Source organism: Ruditapes philippinarum, unplaced genomic scaffold, assembly GCF_026571515.1.
Source record: "Ruditapes philippinarum isolate M1 unplaced genomic scaffold, ASM2657151v2 ctg91_1_1_1_1, whole genome shotgun sequence".
Taxonomy (NCBI): Eukaryota; Metazoa; Mollusca; class Bivalvia; order Venerida; family Veneridae; genus Ruditapes; species Ruditapes philippinarum.
In genome coordinates this window covers 461,263-487,159 of record NW_026863704.1, presented here as the reverse complement: position 1 = coordinate 487,159, position 25,897 = coordinate 461,263, and the positions used below count along the sequence as shown (strand labels likewise).

Below are 25,897 nucleotides of genomic sequence, written 5' to 3'. Positions count from 1 at the left end.
CGATTGACACGGGGATCCGGGTTTTGACTCGTGAAAATCGGGAAATGCACATATTTGACACGTGATAAAATCTGCTCAAGAGTCAATTTGCCACATGGGATTTTCAGCTATGCAATAATAATTACCTTTAATCCACCCCTAATCATCAAATCCTACATGTGTTCAAATCACTCTCATAAAAAATGTCAACAGGCAGTATAAGCCGTGTATAAAATGCTTTACACACGGCAATTGTTTATACCCTGTGCACTGAAGCGCGACAATTCAGTGGCTGCAATTTGACAGCGCTAAAAATAGCTCTACACAACTGATAAGAATTACATACTTGAGGTGTCAATTATTGATTGCTTTTAAAGGTTTATAATACGTCTTTGATTTACTTGGAGTACCTGTGCATTTGTTATAAATATACCTGGTACATTTTGGTATTTAAAATTAATATGATATAGCATACCAGTAAAGATATTTTTTTTATATTTCATACATTTAATCAGAAATGCTTTCACAGAAATTCATGTTTTTGTTTTATTTGTTTTTTGTTTTATTTTTTAGGTGGAGCGGGATATAGACATTTATAATTAGGCATTTTTTTCTGTCAATTTAGACTTTGGAATCTCCAAAAGTGACCTCCAATACAGTTATTTTTGTAACATAAAAATGACTCATGTAGTCAAATGACACTAGAAAAAAATTATTTGACTCATGAAAATTTTAGCCAAAGAGTCTTTGACTCGTGAAATTCTGACCCTACTGAGAGCCCTGATGTTGCTTAATAAGGGCTACTAATTTAAGTAAATTGTATAATGAATTAGGAGGGTCCAGATGTTGGGTCCAGTGGTAACTTTTATGTTCTTAATTTATTTTACTAAGCCTTCATTTAACTTAATAATAATATATTTTACTAATTAAGCCTTCATTTAACTTAATAATAATATATTTTACTAAGCCTTCATTTAACTAAAAAAGATATTAATTGACATTAATTGGGTTTGTCATATTAAATGACAAAAACCCTTGTATAATACTGGCATACTCCCCTTATTCCTAATTCAAGGAAATGAACACTTCAACATGTAAATAGGTTAAACAATATGTAAAATGCTCACATTTTCAAATCATTTTTTGCCGGAGACGGTGATCTCATTTCGTTTGTGTAAAAAAATTTATGGCAAAGAAATAATGTTTAATTGATACAAATCTATGTATAAAATGCCCTTAACTTTTGCCCGATCTGGTGATTTGAATTTCAAATTTCACATGTTTTGCGGTGTCAGTTGACAAGTGACTTTCTAAAGGCTTCTGTCAAAGTAAACGTGATTAGGTGCTTTTGTGACACTGAATGAGTTTTAAAACGCATTCGCTGGTAAGAAATCTCAGGATCGCATTTCTTCTGGAGCAAAAAATTTTTTCCCTGAAATATTTTAAATACTTAACTTTGTAAAATATATTCTTGCATATTTAAATTAAAACAGCTTTTAAGTTGATTTTAATATCTGAATATTACAGTATATTGCCCCTGACAATTAAGTCTTTTATTGCTTATATTTATAAACTTATGTTCCTGACATGGTAGGAATGGAAATATTTTTGAGAAAAGTGTATCATATGATGTAGGTCTGACCCTATAACTTGTCTGTTCAATTGCCCACTTTGCTTTTTTTTTACCAGAATAACCATAATCACCCCAAAAATGAAAAGCGTTTAAACGTTTTTAAGTCATATCGGGCTAAAAATTGCATTAAAATAGATTTTTGATTTAAATCTGAGTATATTTCTCTATCACCTTTTAATTGTATATTGTTTAGTGATACATGTAAGTGTTCAGTTTGATCTTTGAAAAACATTTCATTCAAATTTTATATTCTTATATGCCTTTTGACCTCTGTGGATCTCCTTTAAACTATAAGTGGTGAAAAAAATTCATTCAAATTTTATATACCTTTCTACCTTAAAAGTTAAAAGCATCAGTGGGTGAGTAGTGAAGGACTCACTGACGTCAAATAACTTGCCACTCACTGCTGCTGGTTTGAATCCCGTTACAGACTTTGGCTTCTGTGTGTGTTGAGGAAGCTTTCCAACCGTGGCCTGGCTCTACTGCATGGTGTCTACTTGTGTCCGATCATGATGCCAAAAGATGGCATCTGAGGTTAACCATCACCAGTAAACTGGGAATTAACCATATGTATAATGAACTTTACAGTGTCTGTGTGGCAATTTATTATGAAAAAAAAAAAAAACTTCAAAAAAATCAATCAAAATCTGTAAGATGCATCTATCATGATAAAATATAGGGAAATGACTGTATAAAGGAAATGGAATGTTTCATACTTCTATAAACTTGCATTTGAGTAGAAATGAGCCGTTTTCCTTACTACTGTAGAATGTATTCTTTTATAATATTAAACTACAGATTTGATTTTTTTTGTAGTTTATGTCAAAATTGATAATTTTTGTAGAATTTAATGTCATAATTATACAATACAACTGAAAATAATTTGGTTCCAAGCTAGCATAGCTTAACATTAGTCACTTTAAGATAATTATTAGCTGTGAATAGCTTAGTTTAATATTGTGAATGGAAGAAAAATCATTACTGAATTCTTCATATTAATGGAAGAAAAAGTTGGGTTCATTCTACAGAATGAAGAATGGAATGTGCCAGAGTTGGCTCCGAGATTGTACATGAACTGTTTTTTTGTCTATTCCTGTCAGTATTTATAGTTTCATCTCAACTTTGTTTAATATTAACTGTCAGATGCCAGTACAATGATCCATGCCACCTGCCAGAGACGAGAAAAAAACATAGGCAAGCATGCATGTTACATACATTTTGCTGAGGAGAAATTATGATCGAAATGTTAAAGAAATTAAGTGAAGTGAAAGAAAAATTTTCTAGAAATAATTTTTTGATAAAATATTTGGTTTCAAGCAATATATAAAATATTCTGTATATGATAAAATGGTGACCTTCGAGCTACATGTATTCATATATGTAGGAAGTCCTAAATGTATCCCAAAGTCCTGGGACATGTATAAATTGAGGGCAAGAGTGATGCCAGTGTTGTAAGGACTGTTTCAATAAACATTTTTATTATAAAACTTAGCACCTCTGGATTAGTTGTCAAAGAGTGCTACAGGTACCTCGAGACATCGCATCGAAAGCATCACATCTTCTGTTGATAATGATTATATAGACTTGGGTCCAGTTTTATATGCTTGTGGCATATGTTACTACAGTCACTGTCACTCAGATTTTAAATTGACCAATTGGATTCAGACCCTCTGAATGCTTAGGATGGAGATAGATGCATATATAAAATTGCTGAAAGGCTGTAATATTAAGGTTTGGTTGTTAATAGTTTCATTGTGAGAAAAAAAAAAACCCCACAAAATACAAGCTCAATTTTTGAAAATTTACAATAATTTTCTTTCAAAAATTTCGGTGCAAGTGTAAAGTTTGAAATGTTTAGTATGGTAGATTGAAAACTAGCCATGCAAAATTAGTGGGAGGTATTTAAATAGTCTCTTACCTGACACGTTATGTACATTATTACGCGGCCTGTAATACAATCATGTATGTATACATAATGGACACATATTTTCTTCAATTCTATATATAAGTAAATAAAGGCAGATTAAGTGTACTGTAAAATGATTTTCCGCTTTAAAGAATTCATACTCGCTTTCAGGACATAATGACAATGACAGAAATTTCGTACTTAATAATGTTTTTATGGTTTCATGCTATGTAATTTTCTATTTTGTGGGGCAATTCATATTATTTCTGCCCATTTAGGTTCATTGATGGATCTTTGGACCGATTGTTGGGCATGAACCGTTTAACAATAAATGTCACGATTTAATGCAGCAGGTATCTGTCAACTAAGAGGTTTATTTGAAATGGTTACGGTAATGAGGACGTTTTAAAGCTTTGGCTTAAAATTGTAATGAATTAAAAAAAAAATGCTGATTATTTATACCCTTATTACTTGCTGGAACAAAAAAAAACCAACAGATTAATTAGCCTTTGCAACCAGGCTAGCCACATACACACTTGGTTTTTGAATAAAAACCATTTAGAGAGGTTGGTTATTAACTCAAAGTGAATTGAAAGCGTAGATGTCTCTTTTCTAAAACCATCATTTTTCTGGTGTTATTAAAAAACATCGAAAGAAAGCAGTTTTAGAAAAGTGGTATCTATGTTAAAAATTTGTTACATTCAATTCACTTTGAGTTCTACAAACCTCTCAATTTAAGGGTTTTTATCCCAAACCATCTGCCTATGTGCTGCACTGACCAGACATTTTATTGGGAATTGCAGACTTCTTAAAATTTTCAGTACATATTTATAAAGTTGATCAATGTGGTTTAATATTATATACATTGAAATGGTATACTTCTGGTATAATTTTCATGATTTAAAACAGAATTTTAAGAGCACTAAGTACATAATGTAGAATATTACATAAAATGAAAGACACTTTAAACTTTAATTCAATTAAGATAAAGAATTTTCAGAGCAATAACTGTAATTATCATAATTTTCCTGAGGAGTTCTTTTATAATTACTGGCTGCAAAAAATGGAAAAGATACAGTTATAAATCAAGTGTGTAATAAAGGGGAGTAACCCATTTTAATTGCATAACTATCAGAACCCTTGCTGGCTACTGATGACTTGATTAGAAATAAAATTTTAAAAGTACATTGTGTATATTGATTATGAAAATTTTATTCTATAACATTTATTATTTATGGGAAGAAATAACTATTGCCAGCATTATAGGCTATTGACACAGACCTTGGGACATTTCAAATTTTATGATAATTGTTATTAAAGTCACTTCTTATATTAATAAAAAATGTTTGTTGTTTGATACTATAGAAAAAAATAAAGGGGTATTATAATAATTAATTTGACACTTTCCCTTAGGGCCGTAAATAAACTATGGGATTCTCCTCCTAAGGGTGTAGCTAGAATTTAATAAATTAAAATAATGCAAACAGGGAAATATAATAGTAAAGAGCACTTAAATTTTCATTTTTTTAAGCTATAAATGTCATGTCAAGTTTTTTAGTGTTTTTATTAAGACATTTTAATGTGATTAATTTACTTTGTGCCAATGACTCATGCATGCTTAAGCCATACCATATAAGGAGAAATCCCAGGGGTAAAGGTTGAATTGAATGACTTTTATTACATAAGTGCTATGTACTTTTCTTTGGTATGATAATCAGCTTAATCTTGTATATTATTGGCATTAAACTGTTTAATTACTAGATTTACAATTAAGAATAATGTTGTACATTTACACAATTTGTGTTTATAAAACATATTTTAAGCATTATTCTTGTCCTCAAATTGTTTCGTCAGTTTTATGGCAGTTAAAGGAGCCTGGTCTTGAGTAATGTGCATGTGTCTTTATATATCATATTCATTAAAGCTATAAATTTAAGTAAAACTAAATAGCATTAACATAAGTTTATGTCTGTGGTTTTCTTAGGGTTGTTTTGTGACTGTACCAATTCTATGGTTGAAATATTGTTATTGTTTTTGTTTGTCTGTTGTTTTTTTTCAAACTTGACATATATGGGTATATCCTTGTCATTTATAGTTTTAAACTTTGCATGGTTTTCTCAGTTTGGCATCAATTGCTATGGTTTCTTAACTTAAAGAGCATCCATGGTTTTCTTCAGTTTATCACCTATTGCTATATGTTTCTGAATTAGTAGCAATCTGAATAATGACTTTCGTTGTGGTTATATCTCAACTGAAGGCATCTGTAGCTACATCTTAATGATTATATGTTTCTTTTACCTTTTCCATGGACTTGTCCATGTTTTAATTTAGACAAAATGATCATTTTATTGAGCATTCCTTAAGTTAATTTACTGACTTATTTATGAACAGTACACACCATGATCAAACAGCACAGAATGATGGTTTCTGGCAGATCTTGGTCTGCACTGTAATTCTGGACTGCATTTTGATCATGGTCTGCACTGGTTGCATGTATGGTTGAAATCTCAACAGTTAACATTTCAGAATGATATAGATTTCTAGCTTCATTTCACACTAGATACAAATTTAATACACTTCTGAACATTCCTGTGTACCAAACTGATATGTTTGTTGTGAAAGGGGGATAGGAGCTTAATTAGCAGTTTTGATTATTGTGACAACAGCTTTATATCTCAATGCTTCCCAGATAAAGTATAAACAATAAACCTTGCTTGCATTCTTTAGAAAAAGCTTGATTATTTGTCTTTCATGTATATGCATGCATAACAACAACAGGTTTAGATTTATCAGAATTGGGGGAAGTGTGGTGGTAGTGGGGTGTTAATATCATTTGTATGTAAATATCATGACTATGGATAGATTTCACTGGTCACAGTCATCGATCATTTTGCTTTTTGCATTATTATACTACCGATAGAGGAATTCTTTCCATTCTTTAAGTTAGAATGCTTCAAAATTTCAATATAAAGTAATGTTTCACAGCAGTTTATTGTATAGAAGATGGGGTAGGTTATTTGAGAGACGGCCACTGTATAGATAACATCTCTTTGAAGTGCTTCGCCAAAATGGATGGATTGATGACTAAACAATGTCATTATTTTATCACTGATCCCAGCTGGTTCTTTCAATTTCGTTCAGATCTTTTCTATACTATCATTTCTAATCATTCCAACAAACAGTATCATAGAAAGGACCGTTTTCAATGTAAATTCCGCCGTAGTCAGGTCCGAGGGTGTCGGAACGGATTATCTATGTAAGGTTTCAATATTTTGATATCAGATTTGTGAAAAAATAATGTGATTTTGATAATTTATCAAACAGCGAAATTAAATTTTGTGAAACCGGGTATGTTTTATTGGCAATCGCGTAGATCAAAGTTTCTATATTAATTTTCTTGTTTTATACTTGAATTTAGGTCGCACCAATGTTTTCTTAAAAGATGACATGTAAAAATTGTTCACAATAATTTTTAAGGAAAATAGAATATTTAGTTAAGGAGTAACTTTTATTAGAATCACATGACTCATTTGCGTTAAAGGCTTCATTAAAATTGTACCATTAAAATTTCTATAGACATGTTCATGTATTCTTAATTCTGTTGATTAATATAATCATCTATTACAAAATATCAGTCTGGTTCCACTTTTATATTTCGAAACTTTTAAAATTATCAATTTTGCCGTTTACCTCTTGTTTTCAAAAAAAGTATCAATAAATAAATCAGTTTCATACAAAATCATCGAAAATACATAGTAAACTACTAGTAACTTGAATTTATCACTAAATACTAAATTTATCCATTTGACTGACTTTTTAAGTGTGTATGTACCACAAAAAAAGCCGTAAAGCAAAAAAAACCCGCACAGTAGTATTTGATCTGAAACAAGATATGTTAAGTGTCGTCTGCCCGGCCTCTTTTAGGCGGAGAAGTCAGCGATAGTATCTTCTAGGCGTCGTGCTCCATTAGATACCACCAATTTTGGTATTATTATGACTGTCATTATTATTATTATAAATTTAAATCGAGGCAAAGTATATCCTTGAGGAAATTTTTTTGAAAAATTAAATCTTTTATATTATAAGCGATGTTAAAGTTTTTTCTTACACGCAAAATTAGGCTTTTGCTTGTTAGTACTATATTGTCAAATATTGTTATGCTACTGGTTATAGTTCAAGGATTCTAAAATGAACACATTAATTGGTATAAGCCCCTCCCCCTGAATTGCTTAACCCTTACCTACTGTAACTGAAAGTGATTTTAAGCCTAAATTTGCCTCCAAGTATAGTTTTAAAATCTTTGATTTACGTTGATATTACATTGAAGTAAATTGAAGCAGTTGCCCTTTTATAGCTTCATGTACTTGTGTTATAATTATATATTTTCTTTATTTTCAGCTGTCCATGTCAGGGAATCAAGTTGAGCAGATATCCCTGCTAGCATCAGCGCCATCAAAGTGTCCACAACATTTGGTAAGTATCAAAACTTAGTCTATACAAAAAGAAATTTAATAATAACCCTTGTAAAATCAAATTTTAATACAAAATCAAAGTAACGCATTAAAATTTGTTCATTTACTTTTATATTTACACACACAATGTAATAATGAGGTAAAGCAATGTTAATGTGTGCAGTCATATTTACTAAGTAAGTTAATTATAAGGATTGTTAGCTGCAAGGGTTCAAACATTGTCATCAGCAAGCTGCTGTTTTCTTGAGCAAAAAGAATTAAAACCCCAATGCTCGGTGCCATTACAGCAAGGAATGAAAATTCGTGGGTCTGTAAGCTACATGTAAAACTACTTCCTACATAATCAAGTAAAGTAAATTCTGTATAAACTTAAGTGTTATATTTTTGGTTCATATGAATATATGAAATTTAATGTACCTTTTAGTTTTACTGTGAGAGAAATATTATAAATGATCAAGTCAAGTTATCGAGGTCATGGGAATGTAAAACATATAGTATCATCAGTTGAAGTGTCTATTATACTTTATTCAAAACACTAAATAAATTGTTTTAAATGTAACAACATATGTACTTCTACAGATAACCTCTCCTTGCAACTTTTTCCGGTCCAGAGTTTAATTTCCATGATTTATTATTGTTCATTTAATTGAATTAAGGCAAAAATGTAATTAGGAGGGAAAAAAACCTAATGGTATTTTTTTTAATTGTTGAATCTTAATGCATTGTACAGTGTTTCGCCAAAAATATTTAGCATTTAAATCTATGTGTTACCTTAGGAGACAGAAATCTTCGTAAAAAAAAAGAAAATATGTCTTTCTTTTACCTTCCTTTAATGATACTTTTAACTCAGTTTGACTTTTTATTTCTTTGTTTTTTGTACAATATAAGATTTGTTGTAAGGTGTTTTTGTTAAAGATTTTACAAGTTTACACATATTTTTGTATTTTAGTTGATTTATTTATAATATAGATTGATATCTCGGAAATGTCACCAAGACTTATTTTCTTCAACAATTTTTCCAAGCTTGCAAATTTGATCCAATTAAATTACAAATTTTAAATTTTTTGGATTTTTATGAAAGAAACTAAAATTGGTGTAATTATTATTTTACCCGTTTGTCAATAATTTTACATTTACGGTGCTAAATATTGTGAATGGACATGTCCTTTTTCAGTAAAATTTTAAATAAATTTTTTAAAGTTATTGACAGAATAATGAACACTGCAGACCATCTATGATCAGATATGGCACCAGATGTGCTTGATGATCTTGGTCTGCACTGGTTGAATAGGTAGTCATTTTTCATCAGCAGGGTAAACATTAAACAACTCCTTGCTGGGACAGTATTGTATTAAAGAAATGGATCATTCCTGTTTTAAAAAGTCATAGATACAAAATGTTTTACTACTAATGTTTCATGTAAGAGGTAAAGTAATTTTTGTACGAAAATATTTTCATCCCAAAAACTACGGTGAGAAGACATTTCCTTATATTTATGCATGCATGATAAAACTTTTAAAATCCAGCAAGAAAAATGACACAACGCAAATTAATGTTGTCTTAGGTTTCCTGCATGACATGGAGAGTATATTTTGGCGATTTTACTTAAAACATTTTAAAAAGGAAATAACGATATGAAATTGGTCCCATTCTGTTATATACTTTTTTTTTTAAATTTTAGTAAAATTACTTAATCTTATCATCACATAAGCATGCACACCCATGTCAAGTTTTATTTTTGCTAGCACAGTCAGCTTTTCACTCGCACCCTGTATCGGAACTGAATAGAAATTTGAAACGGCATTGCTGTTGAAAAGTTTTAGTGAAATTGCCCGCAGTTCAAAGCTGATTAAAGAATTAAGGTTCTTTTCATACGAACATGAAGCAAGGAAAAAAATTAATTCATAATTTCGTTTTTTAAGGTTACGAAGATGACTGGTTTGGAAGAGTTTTAGATTTGTACGATATAGTTGAATGAAATTGCATACCTGGTTGCGAGCTGTACTTTCAATATATAAGGAGACTATAATTAACTTCTATGAATATGAAGAATGAAAAACGGTTTAGTCAATAAATTATTTCTATAGTATTAATAGTAAGCCAGGTTCACTCAGGTCGCGTTATAGGTAGAAATTAATGTGTATTGACTGAACTTCCATTAATCTATTCTCCCATTATTTAGCTATGGCTTTTTTTTTTTTTGGTGAATTGAAATGGAACATAAATTATTGTATGTTAACAAGCATAAACTACAAGCATTTAAAACCATTTACCCTGCAGAAATTGTGTAATATCAATGTGTTTGTCACTAACAATTTGAAACTGTATGTTTTATTTCTTTCTCGGGACTTTCGCGAAGCGCTTATTTTGAAGACTTAAACCTATAAGTCTGCTACCGTGGTACATGAAGGCTGCACCCAATGTCTTCCTCTACCAGTAAAGCTGGAAAGTCGCCATATAATGTACCATTACCTTGTTGGTGAAACCAAACCACAACTGTACATCATTTAAAACATTTCTGATATATTTAGAGAATGTAAAGAAAAGTAGGCATCATTCAAAATAAAGCAACAGTTTTAATGATTGGATGAAATTTAATGTGACTGAAAACGATGACATTTTATAGTCTCTTATTTATAAAGCATATTCATGTAAATTTATTATATTTTCAGCTTGACTTTTGGTCATGTGCAAAGAAGTCACTGCCTGGTAAGTTTAATGTTTTCTATTGATTGTGTAAAATTAACATTATAAATATATGTCCCGAAAGTTTAAAATTTAGGGCATTTCCCCCTTCGTGGCATCGGAGTGGTTAAGGTCGTTGACTTTAAACCACTTGCCCCTCACCGCTGTGGGTTCGAATCCCGACAGGGACTTTGGATTCTTTCATGTGAGGAAGCTATCCAGCTAACTCAGGGAACGTCTGTGGTTCTACTCAGGTGCCCGTTCGTGCCTGAAAAAATGCACGGAAGGGCACCTGAGGTCTTCCTCCACCAGTAAAGCTGGAACGTCGCGATATGACCTATACTGTGTCGATGCGACGTAAAACCCCCCAAAAAAAAGAAAGAAAAAAAACATGGTGTTTTTACTGTTTTAATAGATAATTGGAATTTGAATTCGAAACATATTATCTGCTGATACTGTTTATTTTCTTTTATGTTTTTTACAAAAATTCGTAATGCATCAGATTACTTTGAATTCAGACTTTAGACATTTAAAGCTTTTAGTTTTTTGGCCACAAGCAAATTATCTAGCAATATTTAAACAAAAGTAACAACTTTTGACTGAATGTGTGACTTTACTGAGTGAAACCCAGTCTTTCTGACTACCAGCAGATTTTATTTTAAATATGTGTCGCCAAGCAGTGTATTTTGATACCTGCTGTTACGCGTTCCTCTCAGTTTATATAATATTATATCTAAATAGTTGATCATTGTAAAAGTTATCATTTTAGTTTTGAGATTGGATAGTTAATCTGTATTTGTTACTTCTATCCAATATAAAATCATTTGGTTTGAGTTTCCATTTAACTGATTTTAGCGTTTTCTTTTAAGTTTTGGCGTTGCAGGCAACATTTTGTTTTCCGAGTGTGTGTTTCTGACAAGGGGTAGTGATTGATATGTATTGACGTTTGGGATTATAAGAATAAAGATTTGCTTCTAAGCCGAAAGAATAATATTAAATGTTTGAAAAACAGATTATGATTTTGAGAATTAGTCCCGATTGAGGTATAGGGGAGACGCTAAATGGATGTAGCTGGGATGGGCGTGAGGGCTGTCTTTGGTTGAACTATAAAAAGTACCTTAATTTTGTAAAAGAACAAATTACAGGTTACAATGATTTTAAGTTTGTATGTTTTGATAAATCTTTGAAGGAAACTAACAGTTAAACCGCAGCACAACCTGTCACATTTAATAATTCATATGTCCCGATAATGCTCTTTTAAAATTCCAACAAAATGCGGCCTTTACTGTAGACCTCGGCACAAGGATTGGATCTTATATAGTCTCTTTATCTTTCTACCTCCAGTACCTGAATCTGAAACAGATTTCCATTGGCCAACTATAAGCATTAGAGGATTATCCTTTATTTTCTGTGCATAAATAATGTCCTCGCAAAAAGACCAAGCTATTATTGTTGAATCATGATTTCTTTATTTTTAAATTCAATGGTCCTGAGTCTTAGTTAATACTTCTAGCTGTTTTCTTTATAGTCGGGTAGTTTAAGTATGTCTCAAAGAAAGCGAACTCTAATTGACCAATGGTTCAATACAAGCCCTTATGACACTGTGTAAATATTACAGTGAATTAGTGGTCCATGTTTAAACTTCTTAAAACTTGTTACAGGCATTGTATTCAGTTTTAAAAGCACTCTTCTGAAGTAGGAGGTACAAAAGATGTTCAAGTGTGGTCACCATGGTACAAGGAGATCTCTGTTGATTTCCTGTTTGGAGAGCTTTGTGGAGAGCTTTGTGGTGAAAGTTGTCATTGCGGTGACTTAGTTAATAATAATTGAGTCTTTTAGAGGACATTTTCCATTTTTCAAAGTCTTTGGTTTTTGAAGAAAAGGCTGAGTTAAATGGTTTTTGAAGACAGGGCTAAATTCATTTTTGTTTCTTTTAAAGATAATTGGAAAGAGATATTAATGTCTGTGAAGTATTAAGCAGTGAAAACTGTATCTGACGTTTTGGTATAATGAAATAGGGATAAATTAAAATCTGAATTGTGGATATTGGTCACTTTTGATCAGCCTGAACTAACTTCTGGTACTTTGTATGGTCGGCCTTATGGTGAAAGTGTTTGCTTCTGAAAGGTCATAGATCATGGCTTTTTGCATAGATGTAGTTTCATCACACATATGGGCTAGTGGTCACAAAAGTGACCTTAAATGTTTCATTTTTAATGAAGCAGAGACAAAAGTGATTCATTTTAAATTTGTTGTTGGAATATTCCTCGCAATGGAGCAAAAAAGTTTAAAGCATATAACATTCAGACAGGTCAAATTATTATATAAACTTAATTGTCCTCAGTAATTTTTTTTCCTCAGAATTATTCAGACTGAATGATATAGGCGTATAAATTATTCAATTTATTTTTAAATAGATTTTCTATGGTATTTATTTTGGGATCATTAAACTGTTTACAGTGTTATTTTAATAACATTCATACCTGTATTGTTTCCTAAAATAGATATCTTAAGTAGAGTAATGCAAATAATTATTTTTGTTCAATACATTTTTCGGCCATTTAAAATTTTACAGATCTCGAGTCAGACTGTAACCGTCTCTGCCATTTTATCAGACTTCATACCTTCAAGAAATTCCATTTCTAAAAATAGCAGAATTCAACAAATTAAGATTAAATTGATTAAATAAAATAATAAAATTATTTTCGATATAAATATTCCCGATTTAAATATTTATCGTTCAACTGTCGAAGTGACTTTAACACAATTATCCAGTTTATCAGTAATTTCGTGTTTCCTTATATAGATGGATTAATAAAGACGATTATATATTTTTTTATGCCCCCGCCATGTAATGGCCGGGGCATATAGTGTTACCCTGTTCCGTCCTTCCGTCCTTCCGTCATTCCGTCCTTCCGTCATTCCGTCCTTCCGTCATTCTGTCATTCCGTCATCATCAGTTTCCGTTCATTATCTTAGTAACGGTTGCACATATTCAACTCAAATTTGACATATAGATATGTCATGAGAAAATACAGGTCAAGTTCGAATTTGGTCATGGTTCGATGATTTTTGGCAGAGTTATGCCCCTTTTACTTTGAAAATAATATGAAATTTTCAGTTTCCGTTCATTATCTCCCCAACGGTACAACACATTCAACTCAAATTTGACATATGGATATGTCATGAGAAAATACAGGTCAAGTTCGAATTTGGTCATGGTTCGATGATTTTTGGCAGAGTTATGCCCCTTTTACTTTGAAAATAATATGAAATTTTCAGTTTCTGTTCATTATCTCCCCAACGGTACAACACATTCAACTCAAATTTGACATATGGATATGTCATGAGAAAATACAGGTCAAGTTCGAATTTGGTCATGGTTCGATGATTTTTGGCAGAGTTATGCCCCTTTTACTTTGAAAATAATACGAAATTTTCAGTTTCCGTTCATTATCTCCCCAACGGTACAACACATTCAACTCAAATTTGACATATGGATATGTCATGAGAAAATACAGGTCAAGTTTGAATTTGGTCATGGTTCGATGATTTTTGGCAGAGTTATGCCCCTTTTACTTTGAAAATAATATGAAATTTTCAGTTTCTGTTCATTATCTCCCCAACCGTACAACACATTCAACTCAAATTTGACATATGGATATGTCATGAGAAAATACAGGGCAAGTTCGAATTTGGTCATGATTCGATGATTTTTGGCAGAGTTATGCCCCTTTTACTTTGAAAATAATACGAAATTTTCAGTTTCCGTTCATTATCTTCCCAACGGTACAACACATTCAACCCAAATTTGACATATGGATATGTCATGAGAAAATACAGGTCAAGTTTGAATTTGGTCATGGTTCGATGATTTTTGGCAGAGTTATGCTCCTTTTACTTTGAAAATAATATGAAATTTTCAGTTTCTGTTCATTATCTCCCCAACGGTACAACACATTCAACTCAAATTTGACATATGGATATTTTTTTGGAATGCCAAGGTCAAGTTCGAATTTGGTCATGGTTCAATAATTTTTGGCAGAGTAATGCCCTTTTCACTTTGAAAAAAATATGAAATTTACAGTTTCTGTTCATTATCTACCCAACAGTGTTACATATTCAACTCAAATTTGACATATGGATATGTCAAAGGAATGGGCAGGTCAAGTTGGAATTTGGTCATGGTTCGATGATTTTTTGGCAGAGTTATGTCCCTTTCACTTTGAAAATAATATAGATACATCTTAGGAATAGGCAGTTTAAGTTTGAATTTGGTCGTGGTTCAATGATTGTGGACAAACTTATCTTTCTTGAATATTGGAAAAAAATTTGAACTTTCAGTTTCAGCACTCATACTTTTGTGGAAATGTATGTAGCCATTATTTTGGCTACAAATATGAAATATGCTATTTTCAAAAGGTTAAGACTGAATAATTTCAGTGCCTTGAACATTGTATGGAAATGGTTTGTGTTAACATTGAAAAGTTTTAAGGGCTTTGAACTTTAAATGAAAACAATAATTTGTGCAAACAAATTTGGAACTAAATATTATAACATCTGAAATTTTGGCTGCATGCGGGGGCATCCGTGGCATGATGACACATTTCTAGTTTCAATAATCGTTCTCTGATTTATATTTCGGAACCAGTTTACTTTCACGGGAGAATATAATACTGCGTGTGGGTATTGATCTACGCTTGATTTAATGGAGTTTTCTTGATCGGTCTGATACCATGTGTCACAATATTGATCACCGTGTCACGGGAAAATAAAAAAATTCTAAAACTAATTATTATCCCATTCGTAAAATGTAATAAAGTCTATTTAATGCAACATTAGAGTTTAAGGCCGTTATAACAAAAAAATAGGTAGAGTTAGTATTTATGGAAGATTTTTGTAGACTATGTCAACCTATGTTCTGTAATAATTTTCATATACATTATTTTGACTAAGTAAAAAGTAAGTATTTAAGTTAAAAAATATATTTCTATTGGTTGTTTTTAAAAAACTTTGATCATTACTTATAATTGCTTACATTTTGATTTTATCCCCTACCACGTAATTGTGTTTTTGAAAGTTTTGCACTTGAAAAGGTTACAAACTAAATTTTCTCTCTAAAATTTCTAATATTTTAAAGAAAATTTGGTTGTTGGAAGACAAATGGAATAGATCACTGCCTGGCTTTATTGAATATGCTGATAAGTGAAGAGATGGGGGGATATGTAAACAAACTTATTTTCATAACAAACCATGTAATAATTAACGTGAGCTGCTGTCAGTCCAGTTTTCTGATAAACTTTGATTTTGATATTAGTTTATACATAATAAATTGCATGTTAATTATAGTTACTGAACACACATTTAAGGCAATTAATAAAAATTTTGATAAGAGATATCTGTTTTTGAGATAAAGTGGGTAAATATTTACAGTAATGCAAAATTGATAGGAATATCATTAAGGGTTCAAAATGAAGTGTTTCTTAAGAGTCCATCTCTGTGCATCATATTATAACTGGCTCTTTTATCATTTCAGACTCTTTTATTATAATATTGTAATAACATACATATAATTAAAGGCCTTAACTGGCTGAATTTTAGTTACTGCATGATTTGTGGCGCTTTAAATTAAGAATAGTCAAAGTTTATTTGAATTTGTTTTTAAAGTACTAAAATCAAACAAGGGCCTGGCAGATGGAATGGACGTGTATACTGGCCAGGCTGTGTCTACTTGTGGCAAAGACTAACCATGCACTTTCAGTTTTAACGAGTTATTAGGAGTTTAATTAAGACCTTGGTCATTAGTAATCTCCCTTAGCTTTAAAGATGTTAAAGTTTCTGTTGTTGGGTGTGAACCCACAGCTGTGTTGGACCATTCAATCATGGAGGCTGTCAGATATAAACACAATGTATAATTTAAAGGAAATCCAGTGAGGTTTATTATAAAGCCTAAAAACATAAAATTTTAATTACTCATACTAGATCAACTGCGGCAGTTAAAACAGAAATATATAGATAAAATATAACTAAGAAATATACTTGGAAATGCATTGAAAATTGTATGTTTGTGTTAATATCAGTCCGATTCGATTTGAGTGAAAGCGTTGCAAAGCTTTTCAATTCAAAGGTCATTTTCACAATTATAATAATTGTTCTTGTAAAACTGAGTGAGCTATACGATCTGAAATTTTGCACATAATTTGTTGGTTACATATAGACCTACATCAAATGGAGTAATAATCTCAAAAAATAATTTTGAGTGCCGTCATGTCAAAAAACCACAGTGGAGTTCCTTTAAAGGAGATCAGATCAGAGTTTTAATGCAAGGAAGGGTGTCTTGAGTCCCCCCCCCCCCCCCGCGCAATGACATTTGACATTAATAATAATGATGTTATTGTATATGGAAGCCCAACCAAATGTAATCTTAAAATTAAAAAAAACCCAGAAATTCTTTCTTTAGGTCAAAGAATACATTCTTCATTAAAAATACATTTACTGTATTTTCCTAAATGTCGAAAGTGTATTTTGATAGCAAACGTCAAGATTTTTGTTTCAAGTTAGATTTGTCATTAGAAAGTCATTAATTCGGATAGCTCACTATCAAATCTCGTGTTAAAATACATCAGCTTCTTGCTCTGACTGAGAATCATTTAGAAACCCATTTTCAAAATCTCTTTAGCTGAAGAAGAGAACGTTAGAAAAGAGAAATTCTCCTTAATTTTGCCTATTTTACTTGCACAGTTCAGGGAAAAAGATAGTTTGGAAGTCTCAGTAATTTTGTAACGTAATTCTTGAATGTTACGACTTGTCTTTTGCAGCTGAATGCACCTTGGCACCTGCCTCTGGGCAGTTCCTTGCCACCTACCTCTGGGCAGTACAGAGGATAGAGAAGGGTTGGGAGCGGGGGTCATGTAAATGGAGCTAAGGTCTGACTATTTCTGTACTGCTAAAATGATAATATTTCAGTGCAGGATAGGGATTTTTTCATCTTGTCACAAAGTTTCCCCGGCTATAAATTAATTATACTAAAGAACCTTGAGACCCCAGCCACAAATACAGTACGTTTTAGGTACAATAGAAGTACCTATAAAGCCCCACAATGTAGTATCAATATGGTATCACTTAAGTACCTGCTTCTAGTGTACTTTATTTTATGGAGCAAAATTTAACATTCACTTGAACAGGGGGAAGTACACTTAAAGCTCCGTCTAAAATATTTAAATTATGCTTCAAAGATACTTCTTTTAAGAAAGCATATATAAAGCATCACTCAGGTAGTACCTACAGGCTCAGCATGGTAGGCTCAGGGAAGTACATTTAAAGTATCAATTTAGGAAGTACCTTTAAAGCTTTACCAGAAGTACAATAGAAGCATCACTTGGAGCCCTTTTAAACATCAGCTTGAAATTAATAATGAAGTACATTTGAAGCACAACATAAAGAAGTACATTTAAAGCATGATCATTTATTGAAGTATATTTAAAGCATCAAACACTATATATCTTAAGAAGTACAATATAAGCATTAAGTTGAAGTTCATTTAAAGCATCACTGAAGAAGTACATCTAAAGCATCATTGAAAAAGTACATTTAAAGCATCATAAATTACATATATAAAGTTTTAAATGGTTAAAGGGTATAATCTATATCTTATGAAATATTTTAATAAACTCTATTAACAGTAAAATAATATTGGTTCCATTTTTATATGATTGATTGTACTGTTAATATAACCCATAATTTACTGAAACAGAAGGGTCCCCTTGTCCTCAGAATGTAAATGTTATGAAAAATCATAACAGATTTAAAATTTCCCCCTCAATAACATTCAGCGAAAAAGACTTAAATTAATAAGGACATATGTAAAATTTATGAAGAGAAACAAAAGCTAAAATTATAAGTGTTAATTTAAGGTAAATTTGAAAAAGCCGTTGTAACAAAATAGTCTAAAAAGCTTACTGTATTCCATTGAAAAATAGTAAATTTCCATTTCCATCTGATTGAAGAACTCATTTAATGTCCCATTTTAATTTCATTAAAGTTCACATTATGATAAAGTTGTTTCATCTAAATGACACTTTAGGCACATGTTTAACTTTAGTCCTAAGCATCTTTATAAATTATTAGCACTGAGGTCCAAAGAAACTTCCTGAGTAATATTTGAATTTTCTGAGAGCCAGATTTGTTTCAGGATATTATATTACAATCATGTTGTAAACCCCACTTATCTAACACTTTCTTTTATATAAGATAGGCCAGTTTAACACAGGCTATTATGAAAACAGCAAGGAGAAACTCTTGACCCCTCACTGACCAATTACACATGGTTTATATTATGTTACAATCACTTGTGTTTGTGAGTTAAATTTTACTCAAGTCTCAAAAGTACATATGAAGTCCCTAGAAATATGCTATATATTTTCATATAAGTGTTTAAAGCATCATTGAAGCCCCATTACTGTTCTTATCTATTTATTAATGTTTACAAAGTATCAACAAAGTCCCTGGCACTTCCAGCAGAAGTTCCCAGGGCTTCTACTGAAGCAGGTATGTGTTAGGAAGAGTATACTTGAAGTTCCAGGGGCTTCATTTGCAGTATGGTTGTTGTGTATCATTGAAGTCTGTAGGACTTCAGGTGAAGCAGGTCTTATTATCTGTAAGTATATCTGAAGTACATTTCAGGTATACTTAAAGCTGGGGGACTTACCTGAAGCATGTGCTTCATTTGTGGCTGGGACGTTTTGCAACTGACTGGTTCATAAACAGTTAGGACTATCTCGTTGCAGGCTTTGTGAAAATAACAGATAAAAAATCAAATGATTATCCGAAATTTAAAAAGTAAATTCAATCTACATATTAAGTAGGACTTCAAGTAGGGGATTTTCATGAATTTCCATGTGCGGAAATAATTCTTTTGAATGATTACAAAGTATCTAACTAGTCAAAATTGGCGCGGACCCTTATAAGGCATGCATGGGTATGAAAGTGCATCTTGTAATTTCATTTGTACAAAAAATACTTTTAAAACATTGATGTTTTGTGGTAAGTTGTAATAAATAGCAAGCAGCATTCTTCACTTTGAAACAATGAGAAAATAATTTGAATAAAAAAAAAGAGCACTAATTTCCATGTTTATAAACCATATAATGTGACAGCTGAGTTGCGGTAAAAAAATTCAATCTTAGTCAGTGAAATTGATCTTAATTTGAAATGAGCATGCAATAAAGGAATTGAAGGCTGATTGGTATTTTAAGTCAGGAATGGTTTTGTGGTCATGTAATAGTGCTCTGTCTAGCAGTAAACATCAAACTCGATTTGAGCCGCGTCTCGACAAAACCAACATAGTGCGTTTGTGACCAGCATGGATCCAGACCAGCCTGTGCATCTGCGCAGACTGATCAGGATCCATGCTGTTCGCTTTCAGTTTCTCTTCTTGTAATAGAGTTGGTAAGCCCTGATCAGACTGCGCGGATGCGCAGGCTGGTCTGGATCCATGCTGGTCGCAAACCCATTATGTTGGTTTTGTCGTGACGCGGCTCATTTTATGATTTAATAACAAGCTAGTAATGTTCGGAGAAACTACCATTATGGGATGACGGCAATTACGTTTTTTCCCTGATAATCATTGCTTTTCTCCTACTCCTGAACAGTAGCAGTCTAGAAATGGGATTCAATTAGCCGATATAATGAAAAATTTGAGATCTTTCCCTGATTCACATTGTTATCATTGAAGCTTTATTATGTTATGAAAAATTTTATGGCCTGTGGAAAAATTCAAGGCTTCCATTTAGATTCTCCAGTGACTGGTTCTAGGCTGTGTAAAATATGATGCTGCCATTTAGATAATTTTGTGACTGGTTCCCAAAGGGAAAAACGTTTTTTTTCTGTTCCTGGAAATTGGATAGATGAGATATATTTTAGGATGCCAGAAGGCTGCAGCCATTAGATAAGATTCCATGTTCAGATAAACATAGTTGATTGAAAAATTAATCTGTATCTTTTCTACTAAACTACATGTAGTATAAATAAAAAAAAAACAACATACACCAGTCAAGTCTATCTTCACCAATGTGTAAACCAGTCTTAAAATAAAGCAGCGTGATTGGTTCAGGTTTGAAAGTTATACTTAAAAGATTATTAAACCAGTCAAAAAGTTTTTTTGGCCTGTCTTCCACTTTATGAACACAAATTGTCCAGCAGAATAGAACACTCTGTATAAAATGACATAAATTGGTGATAATAACAGCTCCTACCATATTTCCCCCCCCCCAAAAGAAAAAAGAAAAAAAAATTTACACTAATAATTTTTATTTATTTTTTGACTCTCACAATTAAAGCGGAAGAAAATTTTTAATCAATTAAACCTAAAGAATTTTAAGTAAACTGAAGGAGAAGAAACTTAAGAGAAAACATATATCCAACTCAAATCATTATAATTTTGAATATTTTGCACATGTTATTGGTGACTTGCAAATGTTTCCCTTGCAGTTTTCTCAGTTCTGAAAATCTATAAAAGTTTTCTGGCAGTAATAAACATTCTCTGTCAGCAATAACAATCAGCCATTGGTTTTTTTTTCAAACATTTTAGATTACAAACATCTGCTAGTAGACATCATTTCTACGAAGAGAGAAAAAAACATAAATTGCTAACAAGCAATTCTAGCTGTCAGAACTAGTTTGTTTTCCTCCACTCTAGCTACCCATAGACTTGAAGTTCTCATGCAGTTGTTGTTTTTAATTGTTTGTTTTTTTTGCCTAAGGGTGCAGGGTGTGACAAAGTGGATTTGGTTTGAAAAAGGAGCCTGTTTATTGGGCTTCGTTTTAATCTGATTGAAATCTGATTTAAAAGTAAATAATTAAAAGGGATTTATAATGCCCCATTCTTAATAGGGGACCATAAGAAGATCTGCTGTTGACCATTCATCATGCTGTCCCGCTGTCATGTTGTTATGCTGTGGTTTGTTGTCTGATAAAACGTTAGTGGAATGTGAGGGAATACATTGACTGCCAGCTTCCATTTTGGGCATCCATTGCTCGGGCATCAATTGTTCCGGCATCCATTGTATGGGCATCCATTGTGGGGGCATCCATTGCTCTGGTATCTATTGTTTGGACATCCATTGCTCGGGCATCCATTGTGGGGGCATTTATTGTTTGGGCATCCATTGTGCAGGCATCCAAATGTGCAGGCATCCATTGATCAGGCATCCATGTCATTATTGTTCCTGGGTTTGAGCCTTTATTGGGGGGGCAATAATATTTGTGGAATTTTTGTTGTAACTAATAGAGCTTGGGAAGCAAGCTTGAGTTAGTTGAATTGATATATGTAAAATTAATGTCAATTTACCTTTCAGTCAAGCTTAAATAAATATAATGGTTTGGCTCATTTTAGAACACAAAGACGTAAGTGAAACATTCAAGCTTCTTTATTGTGTCTGCAATTTAATTTTTACCAGCATTTTGCTTTCTTTAATTATTATAGCTCCATCTGCCAGTAACATACAGAAGGTTGAACAATTAACTGGTTAATGTTGCTATTTAAAAGTCGACCTTAAAAAAGATGTCAATGTTGCATTTGCAAGTTCATACCCCAACAAAATAAAGTTAAATAAAATAAATATGTAGAAAAGATAACTATCAAATTCAGGGATGACTAAAGTCGGGACCTGGTGATGTTAATGATTTATACAGTGAGAGATTGTAAAACTAAAAATACCCCGATTTTCTCCTCCTAGGTTATTGTACCTGAGGAATTTATATTGTTTTTGCTCTTTAACGAGGATCATAAAACTGCCAGTGGAGATAAGGGGGAAATTAAATATACTGACTGAAAAAACAAGTTTGGTTATAATCTCGGCTTTTTACACATCATCTATACCTGATAACGTAAAGAGACTCCGCTGAATTTAAAACGGCTCGCTGAAAATCAGCTGCATTTTAATTGATTGCGTTTTTTGTTGTTGTTTTTTTGTTGTTGTTGTAAATATTTTGTATCATCTGCTTATGTATCATTTAATGGACTTTTATTGGTTCGAACTGATTTATTACCATAAAATCTTTAATTTCTATCATTTTCAAATTTAAGTTTTAATTAGGAAACAACTAGTTGAATGTTATATAAACAACATTGTTAATATTGAACAGTATTTTTTTTCTCTTTTCAAATTTATGAAAAAAAAGAAATTAACTTTTTGACCAAGATAATTACGAAGTTAGGTTCATCACAGAAGCACTATATATAGCAGTTATATATGCAAAACAGATTTTAACACATATTACACCAACTTTTCACGGAAGGAGGACGGCCCATTGTGTGGCCTACCATTCCTTATTTTTAGCTCGACTTTTCTATGAAAAGGGGAGCTATCCTACTCGCCCCGGCGTCGGCGTCGGCGTTAGCGTCGGCGTTAGCGTCGGCGTTGGCGTCACACCTTGGTTAAGTTTTTCGTACCACCCCACTTTATTTCAGAAGTATTACAAGTATGGCTTTGAAACTTACCATACTTGTTCACCATCATAACCTCCATCTACAGACAGGAGTACATAACTCTGTCAAGGTTTTTGACAGAATTATGGCCCTTTTTTGACTTAGAAAGTGTATTGAGCTTGGTTAAGTTTTTTGTACCACCTCACTTTATTTCAAAACCATTGGAGGTATTGCTTTGAAACTGACCATACTTGTTTACCATCACGACCTTCATCAACAGACAAGAGGACATAACTCTGTCAAGGTTTTTGACAGAATTATGCCCCTTTTTGACTTAGAAAATACATTGAATATGGGTAAAATCCACTTATTGCCTTAACCCTTTGAGATATTGCTTGAAATTTAATCTATTAACATTACCCATCTTGCCGAAGGTAATTGTAGGATTGAAAATTTAAGTTTTTCGCTTAGAATCATGTTAACTATGTAACAGGAATTTTTGACTGAACTGGAATATTAAATTGAAGTTGAATACTTGTTTACCATCATGGTCCCAAAACTGGGCCGAAAGGTAATTTCTTTTATGGATTTTATTTTTTGTTTTTGATTGAAACTCATTAATTTTCATTCTTGTATTTTTGACTTTTTTGAAGATTATTACTTAATTTGGAATTTTCTTATTTTCATTGAACCTATGTTAACAAAGATGTAAACTCTGTAAATTTTTTGTTTGTCTAAATTTTAAAGTCTTTGCCAGTTTAACATTAGTTCAAAAGTTTTGTTTTATATGCAAACATTAAAAAAGTCACGAGGGCGGCCTTTTCTACAGCTTTTTTGATTATGCAACAATCTTAAGTGATATAATATTCAATGACCATGTATGGTTAGATTGACATCACCAAATATATTTAGCCATAAAATGTTAGTGACTATGAACATCTTTGGTCATTGAGGACTGGCGACTTAATCATTTATTTTTCGTACTTTTTGTACTTTTTGATTAATTCAAAACTTTAACCTCTTAAATAGTTATTTGAGAGCAGTTAAATTCAATACAATTTGAAAATTTTGTTCAGTTATTATTCACAATGTACTACAATGTCATACTGGTGACAGCCGATATTGCAATGTTAATTATTGGAGAGGAAAAAAAAGTAGGCCAATCTTAATTAAAGTTGATTGGACCGACAGTAGAACTAATCTGCGTAAATCGGGTTCAATTGAAAAAAATTATTGACATGCATTTTGGAGCTGTCAAGCTATTGTATTGACATTGGAAATATGTTTTATGTCAAATGCCGTGACACCTGAATGGAACGAATGGAGTTATTTTGTTTGCTATTCAGTTCTTATTCAAGGTTTTTAAATATATTATCTACATGCAAGTCGGTGTAGAAAAAGGTAGAAATAAAACAAACTGATATTACATTGTAAAACGGAAGTTGTGGATAGGAAATAACTTTTTTGTGTGTACCACAGTGTGAACATTTTGCGTTAATTGGTTTTATTGTTACATAATTCAGGGGTTGACGGAGGGAGGGGTGATTCATTGTAACAATTTGATGAATTTAGTTTGGCATTTTGTGAGTAATCTAGTGTATCAATTGACTTAAGTTACAAACCAATGGTGTTTCATTTGAAACTGTTCTATCTATCTCCTTATAATGTCAAACCCCTTGCAGGGATATATTATGGGTTCCGATAAATTCAAAAATTTCATTTGAGAAATTTAATTGATGTTGAACTTAAATAATTAAAATGATTTTCAATAGTCTTAATTGCACTCACTCGGTAGCCATTCCACACCCTGTGATTTCTCGTCACCTGATTATAAATTTATATTATGATCATCGCATGGTGACCTAGCTCAAGTCCGCTTTTTTTATTTTCAAAGTTTCCATCTTCTCCCATTTAAATTCTGCTCAAAAAAACGCTTTGCATAATATTATAATATATAACAAAAATGTAATATATTTGACTTATTAGACCTGTCATATTCTGTAAATAAACGTAAAGATTTACATTCACTAAAATACATAATATTTGTGATTTATACGTAGTTTTATTGTTTGAGGCAAACTCTTACTTTATAGTTTCATGCCACATAAATTACGTGCATTAACAACGCATCATCTTGGCATGAAAAGTGCATGTGTTTAATTATATCTATACACTGGAGGGATTGAGTGCTTAAAGGATGAGAACTAAAATTGTTATTCTTTTTTTTCGCATCTTTTTTTCTTGACTAAAGGTAAACATCAGATTTTATGGAAATTTAAAAATATAATATATAATGCTTAGGTTTAGATATTGTTACTTTTTCTGCAGTCTTTATAAATGATCATTATGGTGCTTGAAAATAAATTATTTTTCACTGATTAGCCCTTTGTCACTCTTATAATTGTATAGAGCCAGGCCAGCCTTAGCTTCCCTTCAGTCTGACCATGCAATTAGTTCTAATTTTAAATGGCTGATTTATACTTTAATTTTTCTTCTTGATATTCCCAAAACAGACAGTTTTAAATATGGAAGCTTGACAAGCCTATTTTAAGAAATCCAATAAGTTAAGTTTATGACACTTATAATAATATAGTTCTGCATTGTTTATAGTGTGACATTTTTCATTTACTATAAGTATATATATTGGGTTAAACATTTCTTTAAGTTGGATTGTAAGGTTCCTTTTTTCATAAATCTGCACTTTCTTGACACAAAACCAGAATATGGTTGTGACCGAAGTAGGGCTTGAACCCATTATCGTTGGATTGAGAGGGAAATGCATTACCTAAGCTATT

General features: G+C 31.9%; 1 protein-coding gene across 1 annotated transcript in view; it reads left to right on the top strand.

The window, feature by feature from the left end:
• LOC132723092 (reversion-inducing cysteine-rich protein with Kazal motifs-like) overlaps window positions 1-25,897 on the top strand; it is a 69,829-nt gene that overhangs the window by 2,393 nt on the left and 41,539 nt on the right. The window contains exons 3-4 of the mRNA XM_060707757.1: window positions 7,917-7,991; window positions 10,663-10,699. Coding sequence (XP_060563740.1) covers window positions 7,917-7,991; window positions 10,663-10,699 — 112 coding nt within the window. The remainder of the gene's footprint in view (window positions 1-7,916; window positions 7,992-10,662; window positions 10,700-25,897) is intronic.